The sequence below is a fragment of the Mastigoproctus giganteus genome, chromosome 8 (assembly GCF_048544385.1).
Source record: "Mastigoproctus giganteus isolate SK-2022 chromosome 8, ASM4854438v1, whole genome shotgun sequence".
Lineage (NCBI taxonomy): Eukaryota > Metazoa > Arthropoda > Arachnida > Uropygi > Thelyphonidae > Mastigoproctus > Mastigoproctus giganteus.
The window spans coordinates 90,089,200-90,103,290 of record NC_143582.1 but is presented as its reverse complement, the minus strand read 5'-3'; the positions used below and the strand labels follow the sequence as shown (position 1 = coordinate 90,103,290).

General features: G+C 36.7%; 1 protein-coding gene across 1 annotated transcript in view; it reads right to left on the bottom strand.

Annotated features, from left to right (window-relative positions):
• Window positions 1-14,091, bottom strand: part of LOC150081711 (regulator of telomere elongation helicase 1 homolog) — a 281,392-nt gene that overhangs the window by 223,739 nt on the left and 43,562 nt on the right. Inside the window, exon 4 of the mRNA XM_090380292.1 lies at window positions 12,144-12,368. Within this exon, the coding sequence (XP_090236418.1) occupies window positions 12,144-12,368 (225 nt within the window). The remainder of the gene's footprint in view (window positions 1-12,143; window positions 12,369-14,091) is intronic.

The following is a 14,091-nucleotide window of genomic DNA, read 5'->3' as shown; positions in this document are numbered from 1 at the left end:
ACATGGGTTGTGTTAGGGTAGCTAAGAATAGAAACAGGTGCAGGTATACTTGCGTGTACACCAATGCTAGGAGTTTAGTAAATAAATTTGATGAATTTGAGGTATTGCTCAAAACATCAAAGGCAGATATAGTTGGGATATCAGAGACGTGGTGTCACACAGATATAAGGGATGCAGAACTGCAATTTGGGGAGTACAACGTCTACAGAAAGGATAGACAGGATAGGAAGGGGGGAGGGGTTATGCTATTAGTTAAGAAACACATAAAAACCAAGGAAGTGAAGCCAGTCGACATCGCTGGACAGTGCAGTGTTGAGTCAGTTTGGTGTGACATAAGCATTGGGAGATCAAAATTGAGAGTAGGAGTGTGCTATAGGCCTAATGACTCTGATGAGTATAATAAGGAACTGTACAGGGAAATAGAGTGGGCCAGTAAATCAGAGAGTCTTATAATGGGAGATTTTAATTTCCCAGATATTGACTGGAATTTGGGGGCTGGTTACTCACACACTAGCAGGGCTTTTGTGGATTTATTGGATGATTGTTTTCTACATCAGCATGTTCAGGAGGCAACTAGAGGGAGTAATACTCTTGATTTGATTATCAGCAGTGATTCTTCATGCATTAAGAATCTGCAGATAAATGAACCACTAGGTGGCAGTGATCACAGTGTGCTGAAGTGGGATTTACTCAAAGAGGTAACTACCATTAGGGGTAAAGGGAAGGGTTATTGCTTCCGTAAAGGCGACTACGATGGACTGAGACAGTATTTAAATTCTATACAGTGGGACCAACTGATGATGTTACCAACAGCAAATTCAAAATGGGAAGCATTCAAAGAACATATCTTGGAAGCTACTAGGCTTTACATACCAACTAAGAAATATTGTTCAAGGTTTAGGCCAAAATGGATGTCAGATGAACTAATGAGGCATATGGCAGAGAAGAAAAATGCATGGGATACTTACAAATTAACACATGACACAGAAGCCTATGATAGATACAAGTTGATATGCAACCAAGTTACAAAGGAGGTTAGGCAGGCGAAGGCAGATTACGAGAAATCCTTGGCAAGGGATGCAAAGAAAAACAGCAAAGAGTTCTTTACTTATGTAAACTCTAGAAGGAAGGGGATGAATCAGATTGGTCCACTTGATATTGATGGGTCAACTGTTGATGATCCTGCTCAGGTAGCTAACAAACTAAATGAATATTTTGCATCGACATTCACACATGAGGAGTTATTCAGCAAGGGGAATGCCAGAGGTGTATTCAACTCTAGCAGTAAGCTACAGAATCTTGAAATAACTGGGAGTAAAGTGGAGGAGAAACTGTTGAAGATAAACACAAGAAAGGCACCCGGGGTGGATGGGATCTATCCAGTTATATTAAAGGAGGCAGCAAAGGAAGTAAGCAAACCCTTAGCCATAATTATGAGAGCTTCCTTGTACTCAGGGGAGGTACCCATAGACTGGAAATGTGCAAATGTGACCCCAATTCACAAAGGAGGATCAAAGGCTGACACAAGTAACTATAGACCTGTGAGCTTAACTTCTGTTCCAGGAAAATTAATGGAGGCACTGGTTAAAGAAGCACTGCAGGATCATTTAGACAAGACTTCAGTTATAGCTCAGACACAGCATGGTTTTGTTAAGGGGAAGTCTTGCCTGACCAACTTGATTGGATACTATGATGCAGTCATAAAAGAACTGGATGCAGGGAATAACTTTGATATTATATACTTGGATCTTAGAAAGGCTTTTGATACTGTTGCACATGGAAGACTGCTACACAAATTGGAGCAGTGTGACATTGGAGGCAAATTGCTGCTATGGATAAAGGGGTGGTTGAGTGGGAGAAGACAGAGAGTGGTAATCAATGGACACTGCTCATCGTGGACTAATGTTATTAGTGGAGTCCCTCAGGGCTCAGTGTTGGGTCCATTATTGTTTTCTGTATTTATAAATGATATTGATGATGGTATATCAAGCTTAATGTCCAAGTTTGCAGATGATACAAAGGTTGGCAGGGTTGTCAAGGACACTACTGACACTACACTGCTGCAACAGGATCTGGAAAGGTTGAGCAGATGGGCTGAGAGGTGGCAAATGAAGTTTAACATTGACAAATGTAAAGTACTACACATGGGAAACAGCAACCCCAGGGCAATGTATCAACTCTGTGGTACTACACTGACAGTGGTAGAGAATGAAAGGGACTTGGGGGTGATTGTGCAGGCAGATATGAAGTTCTCTGAGCAGTGCAGACGGGCTGCAAGAGTAGCTCATGGAGTATTGTCAATGATATACAGGAATTTTTCCAGCAGGGATAAGGAGGTGATTATTCCATTGTATAAGGCAATGGTCAGGCCACACCTAGAGTACTGTATACAGGTCTGGAGGCCTCATTTCAAGAAGGATGTAGAGCTGCTGGAACGAGTACAGAGAAGGGCAACAAGATTAGTGAATGGAACAAAGGGGTGCTCTTACGAGGAAAGGCTTAAGTTTTGCAAATTACAGTGTCTGGAGACTAGGTACCAGCGAGGTGATCTGATAGAGGTGTATAAAGCCTTGAATGGTTTAAGCATGCTCAATGCTGATGGGATTCTTCCTCTAGCTCAGAAAAATACCTGAGAGGGCATAAATTCAAATTGAGGAAAGACAGATGTAGGATAGACGTGCGGAAATTTGCCTTTAGCCAGCGGGTGGTTGGTTGGTGGAACAGACTGCCATCCCTTGTGGTGGAGGTTGATAGCCTAAATAAGTTTAAGGCTCAGCTGGACAGGTATTTTGAACGAACAGAGGGGTGAAGTGGAAGTGGGTTTTTTTTTTTTTTTTTTTGGCTGATGCTGCATAAGCTTGCTTTCTTGCATCAAATGCCTCTACTAATACTAATGGTAATGCTAATAACACAAAGGAGCAGACTTTATCCAAATCTGCCAAAAAAAAAAAAAAAAGAGTTAGGCTATATATATCCTTTGAAACAGTTGTTACCATGTATGATGAGTGCTGGCAGTGACAGCTACTAAATTGCCTTTCAAAATGTTTTCTGAAATTTGGATTAGATTTTGAAATATTTTTCAGAGAATGCAGCAGGAAAATAGGTTTTAATCACCTCTTAAGTTACAATCCCCCCCCCCGCAGACTTTAAACATGGAATTAAATTTCACTGACAACATATTAGCATTAGTAGAGGCATATGACGCAAGAAAGCAAACTTATTCAGCATCAGCCAAAAAAAACAAAAAAAAAACACATCCATCCCATTTCACCCCTCCGTTCATTCGAAATACCTGTCCAGCTGAGCCTTAAATTTGTTTAGGCTATCAACTTCAACAACAAGTGATGGAAGTCTATTCCACAAACCAACTGCCCGCTGGCTAAAGGCAAATTTCCGCACATCTCTCCGACATCCGTCCTTCCTCAATTTGAATTTATGCCCTCTCAGGTGATTATTCTGAGCAAGAGGAAGAATCCCATCGGCATTGAACATGCTCAAGCCATTCAAAGCCTTATACACCTCTATCAGATCACCTCGCCGATGCCTAGTCTCCAGACTGTAATTTGCAAAACTTAAGCCTTTCTTCGTAAGAGCAACCCTTTGTTCCATTCACTAATCTTGTTGCCCTTCTCTGTACTCGTTCCAGCAGCTCTACATCCTTCTTGAAATGAGGCCTCCAGACCTGTATACAGTACTCAAGGTGTGGCCTGACCAATGCCTTATACAAGGGAATAATCACATCCCTATCCCTGCTAGAAAAATTTCTGTATATCATTGACAAGACACCATGAGCTACCCTTGCAGCTCGTCTGCACTGCTCAGAGAACTTCATATCTGCCTGCACAATTACCCCCAGGTCTTTTTCATTCTCTACCACTGTCAGCGTAGTACCACAGAGTTGATACGTTGCTCTGGGGTTGCTGTTTCCCATATGTAGTACTTCACATTTGTCAATGTTAAACTTCATTTGCCACCTCTCAGCCCATCTGCTCAACCTTTCCAGATCCTGTTGCAGCAGCATAGTGTCAGTAGTGTCCTTGACAAACCTGCCAACCTTTGTATCGTCTGCAAACTTGGACATTAAGCTTGATATACCATCATCAATATCATTTATAAATACAGAAAACAACAATGGACCCAACACTGAACCCTGAGGAACTCCACTAATAACATTAGTCCACGTTGAGCAGTGTCCATTGATTACCACTCCGTGTCTTCTGCCACTCAACCATCCCTTTATCCATAGCAGCAATTTGCCTCCAATGCCACACTGCTCCAATTTGTGCAGCAGTCTTCCATGCGCAACAGTATCAAAAGCCTTTCTAAGATTCAAATATATAATATCAAAGTTATTCCCTGCATCCAGTTCTTTTGTGACTACATCATAGTATCCAATCAAATTGGTCAGACAAGACCTGCTCTTAACAAAACCATGCTGTGTTTGTTGTTTGTTTGTTGTTGTTTGTTATTTGGTTTTTAGGAGCATTAGCAACTAAGGCCATATTGCTCCGGGATATGCGTTGGTCATTCCCTAACCTTTCCGCATCCTCCGTATTTGGTGGTGACAGGCTCGAACCCCGGTCTAATCAAGCGTGTGCTATGCACTGCTGCTCCTTCCCACATGGCTACGGAGGCACCTAATGCTGTGTCTGAGCTATAACTGAATTCTTGTCCAGATGATCCTGGACAAGAATTGGTAGGGCAGCAGAATTCATATGCTGCCCTACCAATAATATAAAACATAATTTTATATTATGTCATTTCCTATATTATTTCCTGTAAAAAAAATAGCTTTTATTTACAGGAAAACAATAAAATGTGTTGAAACTTGAGCCTTTATGACATCATCTGGGCTCCATGGAACACTCTCACCAATTTTTGTAAATGCTATCTGATATTTTCTACCATTCAGACTTTAAAATGGCAACCAGTTTAGCTCTGTTTATTGAGATTATCTCCTCACACACACCCAATGATCCAATTCATCCCTGACATTCTCTATAGGACTGAAGTCATGACTAAGGGGTGATCCAAACCATGGGTGATCAAACCATGTCCCGCGGGCCACTTGTGGCCTGCTGGACCCTAAATTGTTGCCCACAATCACAACGAAGTTTCCAAAAAATATTTTTTAAAAATATATATAGTAGTGCAAAATTGAGTGTAGCAACTCCTGCATCACCTATCGGTTAAGCAGGAAAGCTCAGCTTCTCAACGAGTGCGCACAGCTGGCACTGCTACATTTTTGTGTACTCTCTTGTTCTAGTGTTTACCAGAAAAGTATTCTCAAGTCTTTGGACATTTCTAGAAACTGTCAAGATGTATATATATATATATATATACTTGTGCTTACATGGATTTTAGTCATTCGGCCGGTTAGAATTCAATCTTGCAACACGCTTTTTCCGAACTTTCGATTATTAATGACTAATATTAATAATTCTTTAGTTTTTATTATGTTGTTTGAGTGTTGTAAAAATAAAGCTAAGTGAATTTAATGAAGTTTAGTGAAATTTTAATTACCTCTGTTATAGAAAACCAACGGTAATAAGACGCCCTAGTAAATTCAAAATGGCAGGTACCAGCAAAAAACGTTTACAGTGAAGTTGTTCGCAATTTCAACGAAAAATGGACTGATTTATACTTTTTTGTGGAAACTGATGGAAAGCCTGTTTGTTTAATATGTCAGTAATCAATATCCGCTGTCAAGGAATACAATTTGAAAAGACATTATGACACGAAACATGCAACCAAGTTCGTCAGTCTCCAGGGTCAGGTACGCACAGACAACCCGAACCTTTTCAAAAAAATCATTAAAATCACAACAATCAGTTTTTAGGAAAGTACTGGAGGATGCTGAGAGTTGTCAAAGCTAGTTATATCATTGCTCAAAAAATTGCCAAAAGGTTGAAACCATTTTCTGATGGAGAATTTGTGAAGGAGTGCCTTGTAGCAGCAGCTGAAGTTGCGTGCCCAAACAAAGCTGATGTCTTCAAAAGATAAGCTTGTCTCGAATGACTGTTACTAGGAGAGTAGAACTGCATTGAATGTTGAGTAGACACTGAAAACAAAATTGCTAGCATGCAAATTTTACTCATTGGATGAAAGCACAGATTGACAGATATAGGTCAGTTGGCTATTTTTATTCATGGGATCGACAACGAACTTAAAGTCTTTGAAGATGTTGTTGTTGTTATTTGGTTTTTAGGAGCATTAGCAACTAAGGCCATATTGCTCCGGGATATGCGGTGGTCATTTCCTGACCTTTCCGCATCCTCTGTATTTGGTGGTGATGGGCTCGAACCCCGGTCTAATCAAGAAGCGTGTGCTACGCACTGCTGCTCCTTCCCACCTGGCTACGGAGGCGCCAGTCTTTGAAGAACTGTTGGCTTTATGCCCCTTGAAAGGAACCACAAAGGGAACAAACATTCTGGAAGTTACGAAAATAACTCTTGCTAGATATCACTCAGTTTGAACAAAAGTCAGAACTCAGTTTGATATGGTTGGAACAAAAGTGGGATTGGAAGCACTTTTAAATAAAGAACAAGAAATAGATACTAGCAAATTTACCAGCTACCTGCCAAATCCTGTCAAATTTCATGACATTTTGAAAATGTCATGAAAGTTATCACAGACATTTTGAATTTCACCCGAGCGAAGGGTTTGAATCATCGACAGTTTCAAAACTTTCTACAGATGGAATGGGATGCTGATCAAGGCGATGTTGTCTACTTCTCCAATGTGCAATGGTTAAGCTGTTCAAAAGTGCTCACGAGGATTTTTGAGTTGAAAGATGCCATCCAAGAGTTCATGACAGCAAAAGGCAAGCCAGTATCAGAGTTCAACAATCCGAAGAGGTTGGCCAACTCTGCCTTCCTTACAGACATTTCTTCTCATTTGAATGAGTTAAATTTGAAGCCCAACTCAAAAGATCAACTGGTGCATGTCATGCTTAATCACATCAAAGCTTTTCAGATGAAATTAGAACTCTTTTAAGTGCCAACTTCAAGACCAGAATTTAACTCATTTCCAAGGAACGTTGAAATTCAGTCTGAAAAATATGCTCCTCGATATGTGGCTGCAATATCTCAGCCCCAGACTGAGTTCCAAAAGAGATTCCAAGATTTCTGCGCTCAAGAAAGGACCCTGAACGTGGTAACTAACCCTTTCTCTGTGAGTGTAATGGAGACTCCAGGGGACCTCCAAATAGAAATCATTTACCTTCAATGTGACTCAGACCTGAAAATCAAATTCTCCCCTAGAATTTTACAAAAACTATGTAGAAAAGGGAAAATTTGTCAATTTAAGAATGTATGTGGCAAGAATCTTCTCCCTCTTCAGAAGCACATACTTATGTGAATAGATGTTTTCTAGAATGAAGCACTCCAAGTCAAAATTAAGGACAAAAATTACTGATTACCATCTGGAGCATTGCCTCCGATTAGCTACACATAAATAGTACCTGACATTGAATTATTAGTAAAAAATAAACAGAGTCAATTTTCTCATTAACTGAATCTTTCATTCCTTTCATTGCTATTGTATTGTAATAAAATTTGCTTATAAATGCACTTGGTTTCATTATTTTAAAGTTTAAAATTTAAACGATCCCTAGATTTACAAAACAAAGTTTTTACATGGAGTCAAATTCAGAAACAACTCTCAAGGGCAATATTTTCAAGACGAAAAATTAAAAGAATCACATTATAGTAAAGTGCATGGAACAATACTGCAATTGGTTTTAAGTGTTTTTATTCAACAAATTTTCCCTTAGGTGTTGCTTCTGAATTTGAGCCTAAAAGCAGTACATAAGACTTGTCTATTGTACACGCCCACAACGTGTACCAAATTTTCAAATTAGCCCACAACTTCCAAAAGATGAGCACCCTTGGGCTAAGCAGTCCAACTTTCCAGAAGTCATGTCTTCAAACCAGTCTTTCACACTGCAAGCAGTATGGACATAGAGCATTATCCTTCTGATACAAGTATAGGCATTCTCTGACATGCTGCCACAACATAGGCACAACAATAATGCATTATTGTCCAGAATGTCTAGATAGATCTCAGCATTCATAGTTTTGTCCAAAACAACTAGTGGCTCCAGGTTAAACTATGAATAACAGCCCCAGGCCATATGCTGCCTCTGACACACATAACCATCAGACTGGAAAACCATGTACCATGTCAAGTAATACATAAATAGATGTAGAGAATATTACTATATGAAAAAAAAGTAATGATGGCTTTCATTTAAAAAGTTTTTTACAATTTTTTGCTTAAATTCTGGTTTGATTTTTGATGATAATTTTATTCTTAGTATTGGGCAATAATGTCAAAATAAGACCACATTAATATTTTAAAACATTTATATGCAAAGTGTTTATTTTTTTAATTTCAAAATTTTAAAAATGTAACTGTTAAAGATGGCGTTAACCCACCTGCCCTAATAGCTTAAGCCCTATTTCCCATTTGCCCTATTCCCACTTGCCATAAAAGTATATGCTCTATGTCCCATTCACTCTAATCACATTTCTATTGTGTGTATGTAACCATATCCTATTTTTTTCGAAGTGATAAAAATATAAAAATGGACTTCAAAAACGTAATGAAAAAAATAAACAAATATAACATCAAAATAATAATCAATTTATTTTCTTTATGCAAATACAAATTATGTTTAAAATACAAATACAAATGTCTTGATATCAAATAAAGAAATAAACACAGGTTTAAAATACAAATACAATTTATTAAAGTTTAAATTATACTAATCATTTAGTGGAAAAAAGTAACCAACTGCTTGCAGTTGGTTACTTTCTTTATTTTTACAAGTGTGTAAATTGATGTTACTTTTTTTACAAGTGTGTAAATTTATGTGCCCGTTTTGTCTATCTGCTGTTAATTTCATTAATTTTTTATTAATGCCCTCACATTTATGATTTTACGAGGTGGAAGATTTCCAACCTTTACTAATCCTAGTATTCTCTTAAAGTTATCTTGTTGTTTTTTTTAAAAGGGTAATCATCTTCCATATATTAACATGATGGTGCCCCACAGATTTATTTAAGGCATAATGCCATCTTCCACATGATTTATTATCCGAGGACCAAAATTAGCATGATGATTCCACGATGGAAGAAAATGAGCAGTGGGTCCAATCCAATTTGTTTTGAAGTATTTTATAAAGACTTCACACTTTTCATATGAAGGATATTCTGATGGTGGACGTTCTCGAATGGTTCTTTCCCAAGCTTCCTCTAAAGAAACAAATGCTAATCCCACCACTGACTTCACTAACTTTCTGACAATTTGTTCCTCGATGGATGCCAATCGTAATCCTAAATGCTGTACTTTCCACTAAATTGCTTGACTGAAATGAAACAAACAGCCCTTAACATCAGCATCAGAAAATGTTTCTTCTAAGGATCTAATCACAGCACTTTCATAATCAACTTGGAATTTTCTTCGTTGAAACGTTGTCCCGATTTGCAATGCTTTCTGCTGAATTAATCGGAACATGCAATTGCAAATTGATTTTGACTTATCTGGAAGAAGAATATAATGAAATGGAAACATTTCGCCTCTTTACATAATACACAAGAGCCCCGGATCCAGGATAAAAACTTGGCAGCAGCAGCATGGTCTGACGATAGGTATCAGTAGGGCTGGATTAAGGATGAAAGAGCCCCCCCCCCCACCATACTTAAATTTGAGGCCCCTTATATATATACACGCAGTATATATATATATATATATGCATATAAATAAAAATACTACATCACTTTTTATATTTATATGTGAATAATAATTCCTTGATAAAAATGTAAAGTAAGAGGTCAAATATGTTTTATGGTTTTTGACTGGAAAAATAAAGTAACAATAAAAACAATTTTAATGGAAACTTAACTTATTTATTGTACAATAAAAATCAATAAGAATTTAAACACTTAAAGTTAAGTTTAAGTATGCTTTTATATTACACGTTTTCTTGGTTTATTATTATTATTAGAAAATTTTATCGCTATAGTAAGCCCTCAATTTAATGGACTAATTGGAGGAAGAAGTGTCCACTATTGCCGAAAGTCCGTTAAATCGAATGTATTTTAAAAACCTATATTAATAACGAGCTTACAATGTACAGGATGTATTAAAATGTTATTATAATGGATAAGTATGAAAAAAATATTATTATAATGTATATTGAGTAATTTATACACGCCACTAAAGCATCTGTTAAAAATATAAAAATAAATTTACGACAGGAACCACACTTTATTTTAATTAAACACATCAAAAACTATAAAACAAATGGAGTGTTTCCACCATTTTTTTTTTATTTCTTTTTTCTTAAAAATTGCACAAAGTTGTTTTCAACGTGAACATTAGTTTTTTTCATTTAAATCCATTTTAGAGGGAAAAAATACTTTAAAATTTTTAACTCCATTGAACAAAAAACATACAAAAAAAATTTAAAAAAAAGATAGATAATATTCAATATTAATATTAACTTAATTGAAAGAATCACAATTTCCAGAGTCAGAAACAACTGTCATATGGAGGGAGAGGTGTTAATTCCATGCTGGTAGAGGGTTATTGTGAAACAGGTCCAGTTGATGAAGTGGTCTTGAAGATATCATCAAGCTTCAGTTGCCTTACACCTTGATGCTGCTTCCTTATTACTGTAGATTGAAATTCTCTAATATATTCATAATAAGTAAGCACATCAGGGTCTAATGATGATCCAATATAATGTATGATGTCATCCATATGTTGTCTTATAACAGACAATTTAGGATGAGGTGCAACTGATTCTTCGTCTTTGTCATCATCATCATCCTCTTGTTCTCCATGAAGAACATTTTCCATAATCTCTCGCTCAGAAAAAATTTGATAGCCCGGATCATCTTCATTTTTGAGCCACATCATTCTCAGTTGCAGTTCTGTTGCCGGCCTTCAGAAGAGTATCCCGCAAATTAGACGCCTCAACTCCCTTCAAAGTCCATTTCAGGTTCTATGTGTACAACTTCTTATAAGCATTGGCCAAGGTAGTAATCTTCATATCTTTCCACACAGCTGCTAAGTTGAAGATAGCAGATCTGATGTTGTATGCATATAAATTTTGCAGTGTTCTGGTGCCTCTTGTATCTTCTTCTGCATCTTCTCTTTCTTCCAAAACAACCATCACCCTTCCAAAAACTTCTTCTTATACAACCTCTTACATGCAACGATTACAACCTGATTCATCGGCTGTATTAGTGAAGTAGTGTTAGGAGGCACAAAAACAAAATAATTCTCCCATCCCTGCTAACTAACCTCTCAGCATTAGGGTGAACAGGTGCATTATCTGGCAGTAAAACAGCCTTTATTTCATTAGAAGGAATTTTCAGCACATCTGTCTGATAGCATCGCACATCAGACAGATGTGCTGTCTGATGTGCGACGCTATCAGATATAAACAGGTTCTAAATTTTTCCTTTAGGACAGAAATTTTTTGTCCGTTAAATCGAGGGCCTACTGTACTTTAGAAAATATTTACACTGAAAATGAGGCCCATGGCCATTTTGGCCGTAGCATTAACATGGCCCTGGGTATCAGTAAGATCCTGAACCAGCTGGCACACCAACTATAAATTATAATATGAATATTATAATATAATAATAATTATATTATAATTATAATATAATAACCTTAATAGGTAGTAGTCCCCGCTGTTAAGAGCAAACGTCATGCTGATGTTTGGCTACTATTTGAATGAATTCTTAGGTCGACAAATGGAGATGGAAACACTGGGGCATTACCTAACTTGCCCATCAACCCCCCTGTAAATGGTCATTAGAGTGAAAAGGATTGAAGGCATGCAATTATATACTTGCTTAGGGCAACTGACAGTAGCACACACCCACTCTTAACCATTGGGACACGATTAGGGCAGGTCACTATTATGGCAAGCATTCATTAGGGCATGTGCAATTAGGGCAAGTGACCATTAGTGCTTCTTAGACTACGGCATATGGATTATGGCAAGTGGGAGTAAACCATTAAAAATTGACTACTGACTATAGGGGTAACTGCCCACATGCAGAAAATTCACTACTAAAAGAGTTGGATTGCATATCTGCAATCGGATAAAGCATTTTACTTACGTGTGCTTTTTCCCCAAAGAAACAAGATCTTCGATGTCTAAAACAGAATTCTCTTTGAATTCTTTCTCTGATGATAGCTTTTGTTCATAGTTTTGATAAAATGGACAACTGTGAGTGTTAACTTTGACTCTGCACGCATGAAGTTTGGCTGTATTATGCTGAAGTTTAGATACCTCAGGATGCAGACAAAGTTGATCTCTTGATCCAAGAACAACTGTCTTCACGCTACGAATAATAAACAGAATGGCATAAGATAACAATATAAAATTCAAAATCAGCATATAAAATCGGCAATTTTAAAAATTAAGATGCCACTACTGAAAAACATTGCACCTTAAAATCAAAAATAAATCTATCTAAAGGTTCTTTAAAAAGCAGTGAGACAATTTATATTAAATGGACTATTTACCCCAGATATCCTTGTGGTAATTAACCTCCAAGCTGACCTTCATGTTAAACTCCAAAAGAAATTGACAAGTGATGTCAATTTGGTGTTTTTATGACAGTGTAACAGCAATATTTTAATTACTGAAGAAGCAGAAGAGAGAATATCTGTGAAACATGTAATTAGCTTTATCAATAATGAATAAGATAGTATGAACCAGAGCTGTAATGCTCAATATGTTCTACGTTGATATCAATATTTGTAAAATTATAAGAGAAGTTTACCTCAATATAGTACTCTCCAGAAATTAAAACGAAAAAATCAAAAAACTTACATTAGAGTAACAAATAATTAAAATTTTTTTTAAAAATACAGTAAACCCCCACTATTCGCAGTATCTGTATTCACCTGATTTAATATAAAATGAAACCTAAACAAAATGTGAATTTTAAAGCGCCGTGAACATTTTCTGCCATAAAAAAACATGGGTGTGGCTAAAATTATCTTTCCCAGTCAAAACAGCACTCAGTGGGTGGGGGCAGAGGGGTGACAAAATCGTGAGCGTGGATATTTCTCGCTAATCCTTGTTCAGTATGTGTTATGCACTTGTTATGGAAGGTTTCGTCATTTGCTTTTAATTTATATGATTATAAATTGAATAAATTTATCAATTTATAAATTGATATGCTTACAAAAGTAAAAAATCTACCGTTTTGCAGTGTAAAACAGACTTTTTCTAGTGTGCTAATGGAAGAAAGTGACTTTATTGTGGACAAGTTCTTTCTAACCTATACAAAAGTATGGCTATGAATAACAAGGGAAATGTGAAAAGATCAAAGAAGGTGATGACATTAGCGAATAAAACTGAGTTATTAGACAAAATTTCTAATGGTAAAAGTGTCTCCTCAGTGGCAAAACATTATAAAATCAATGAGTCAACGGTACGATCAATCAAAAAGTCGGAAGAAAAAATCTGCCATAGTGTCCGTGAAAACACGCTAATTGCTTCAAAATTTTGCTCTGTAACTCGTGATGTTAAATTAGAAAAAATGGAAAAGGCTTTAAATCTGTGGATAGAAGACCGAACTCAAAATAAAATCCCGTTAAGTTCACTCATCATTCGTGAAAAGGCAAAACACCTTTATCAAAACTGGTGATAGCACCGGCAGGATAAATTTTTTAGCTAGAAATTGATTTAAAAGATTTGTTTGAAATTTCTAATAAATATTACATTTAATATTAAATTGTTTCTTATTTTCATTTCGATGCCATATGCTTGCATTTCACTATGTACTGTCTATGTACATAGTCATATTATGAAAGGTACATATAATACATACCTAGACAAAATTTTAGACTAGTTTTTCTTATATATTTCATACTTTGGAACGGAACCCCTTTATTACTAGGAGCCATAACTCAGTATTCGCATTTTCGGTATCTGAGGCATTTCTCAGGAACGTAACCCCTGCGAATAGCAGGGGTTTACTGTAATTAAAAATCAATTTAACACAATTAACGAAAAAATTGCAAAACGATTTTCCTTCCTGAAGCTGACAATTT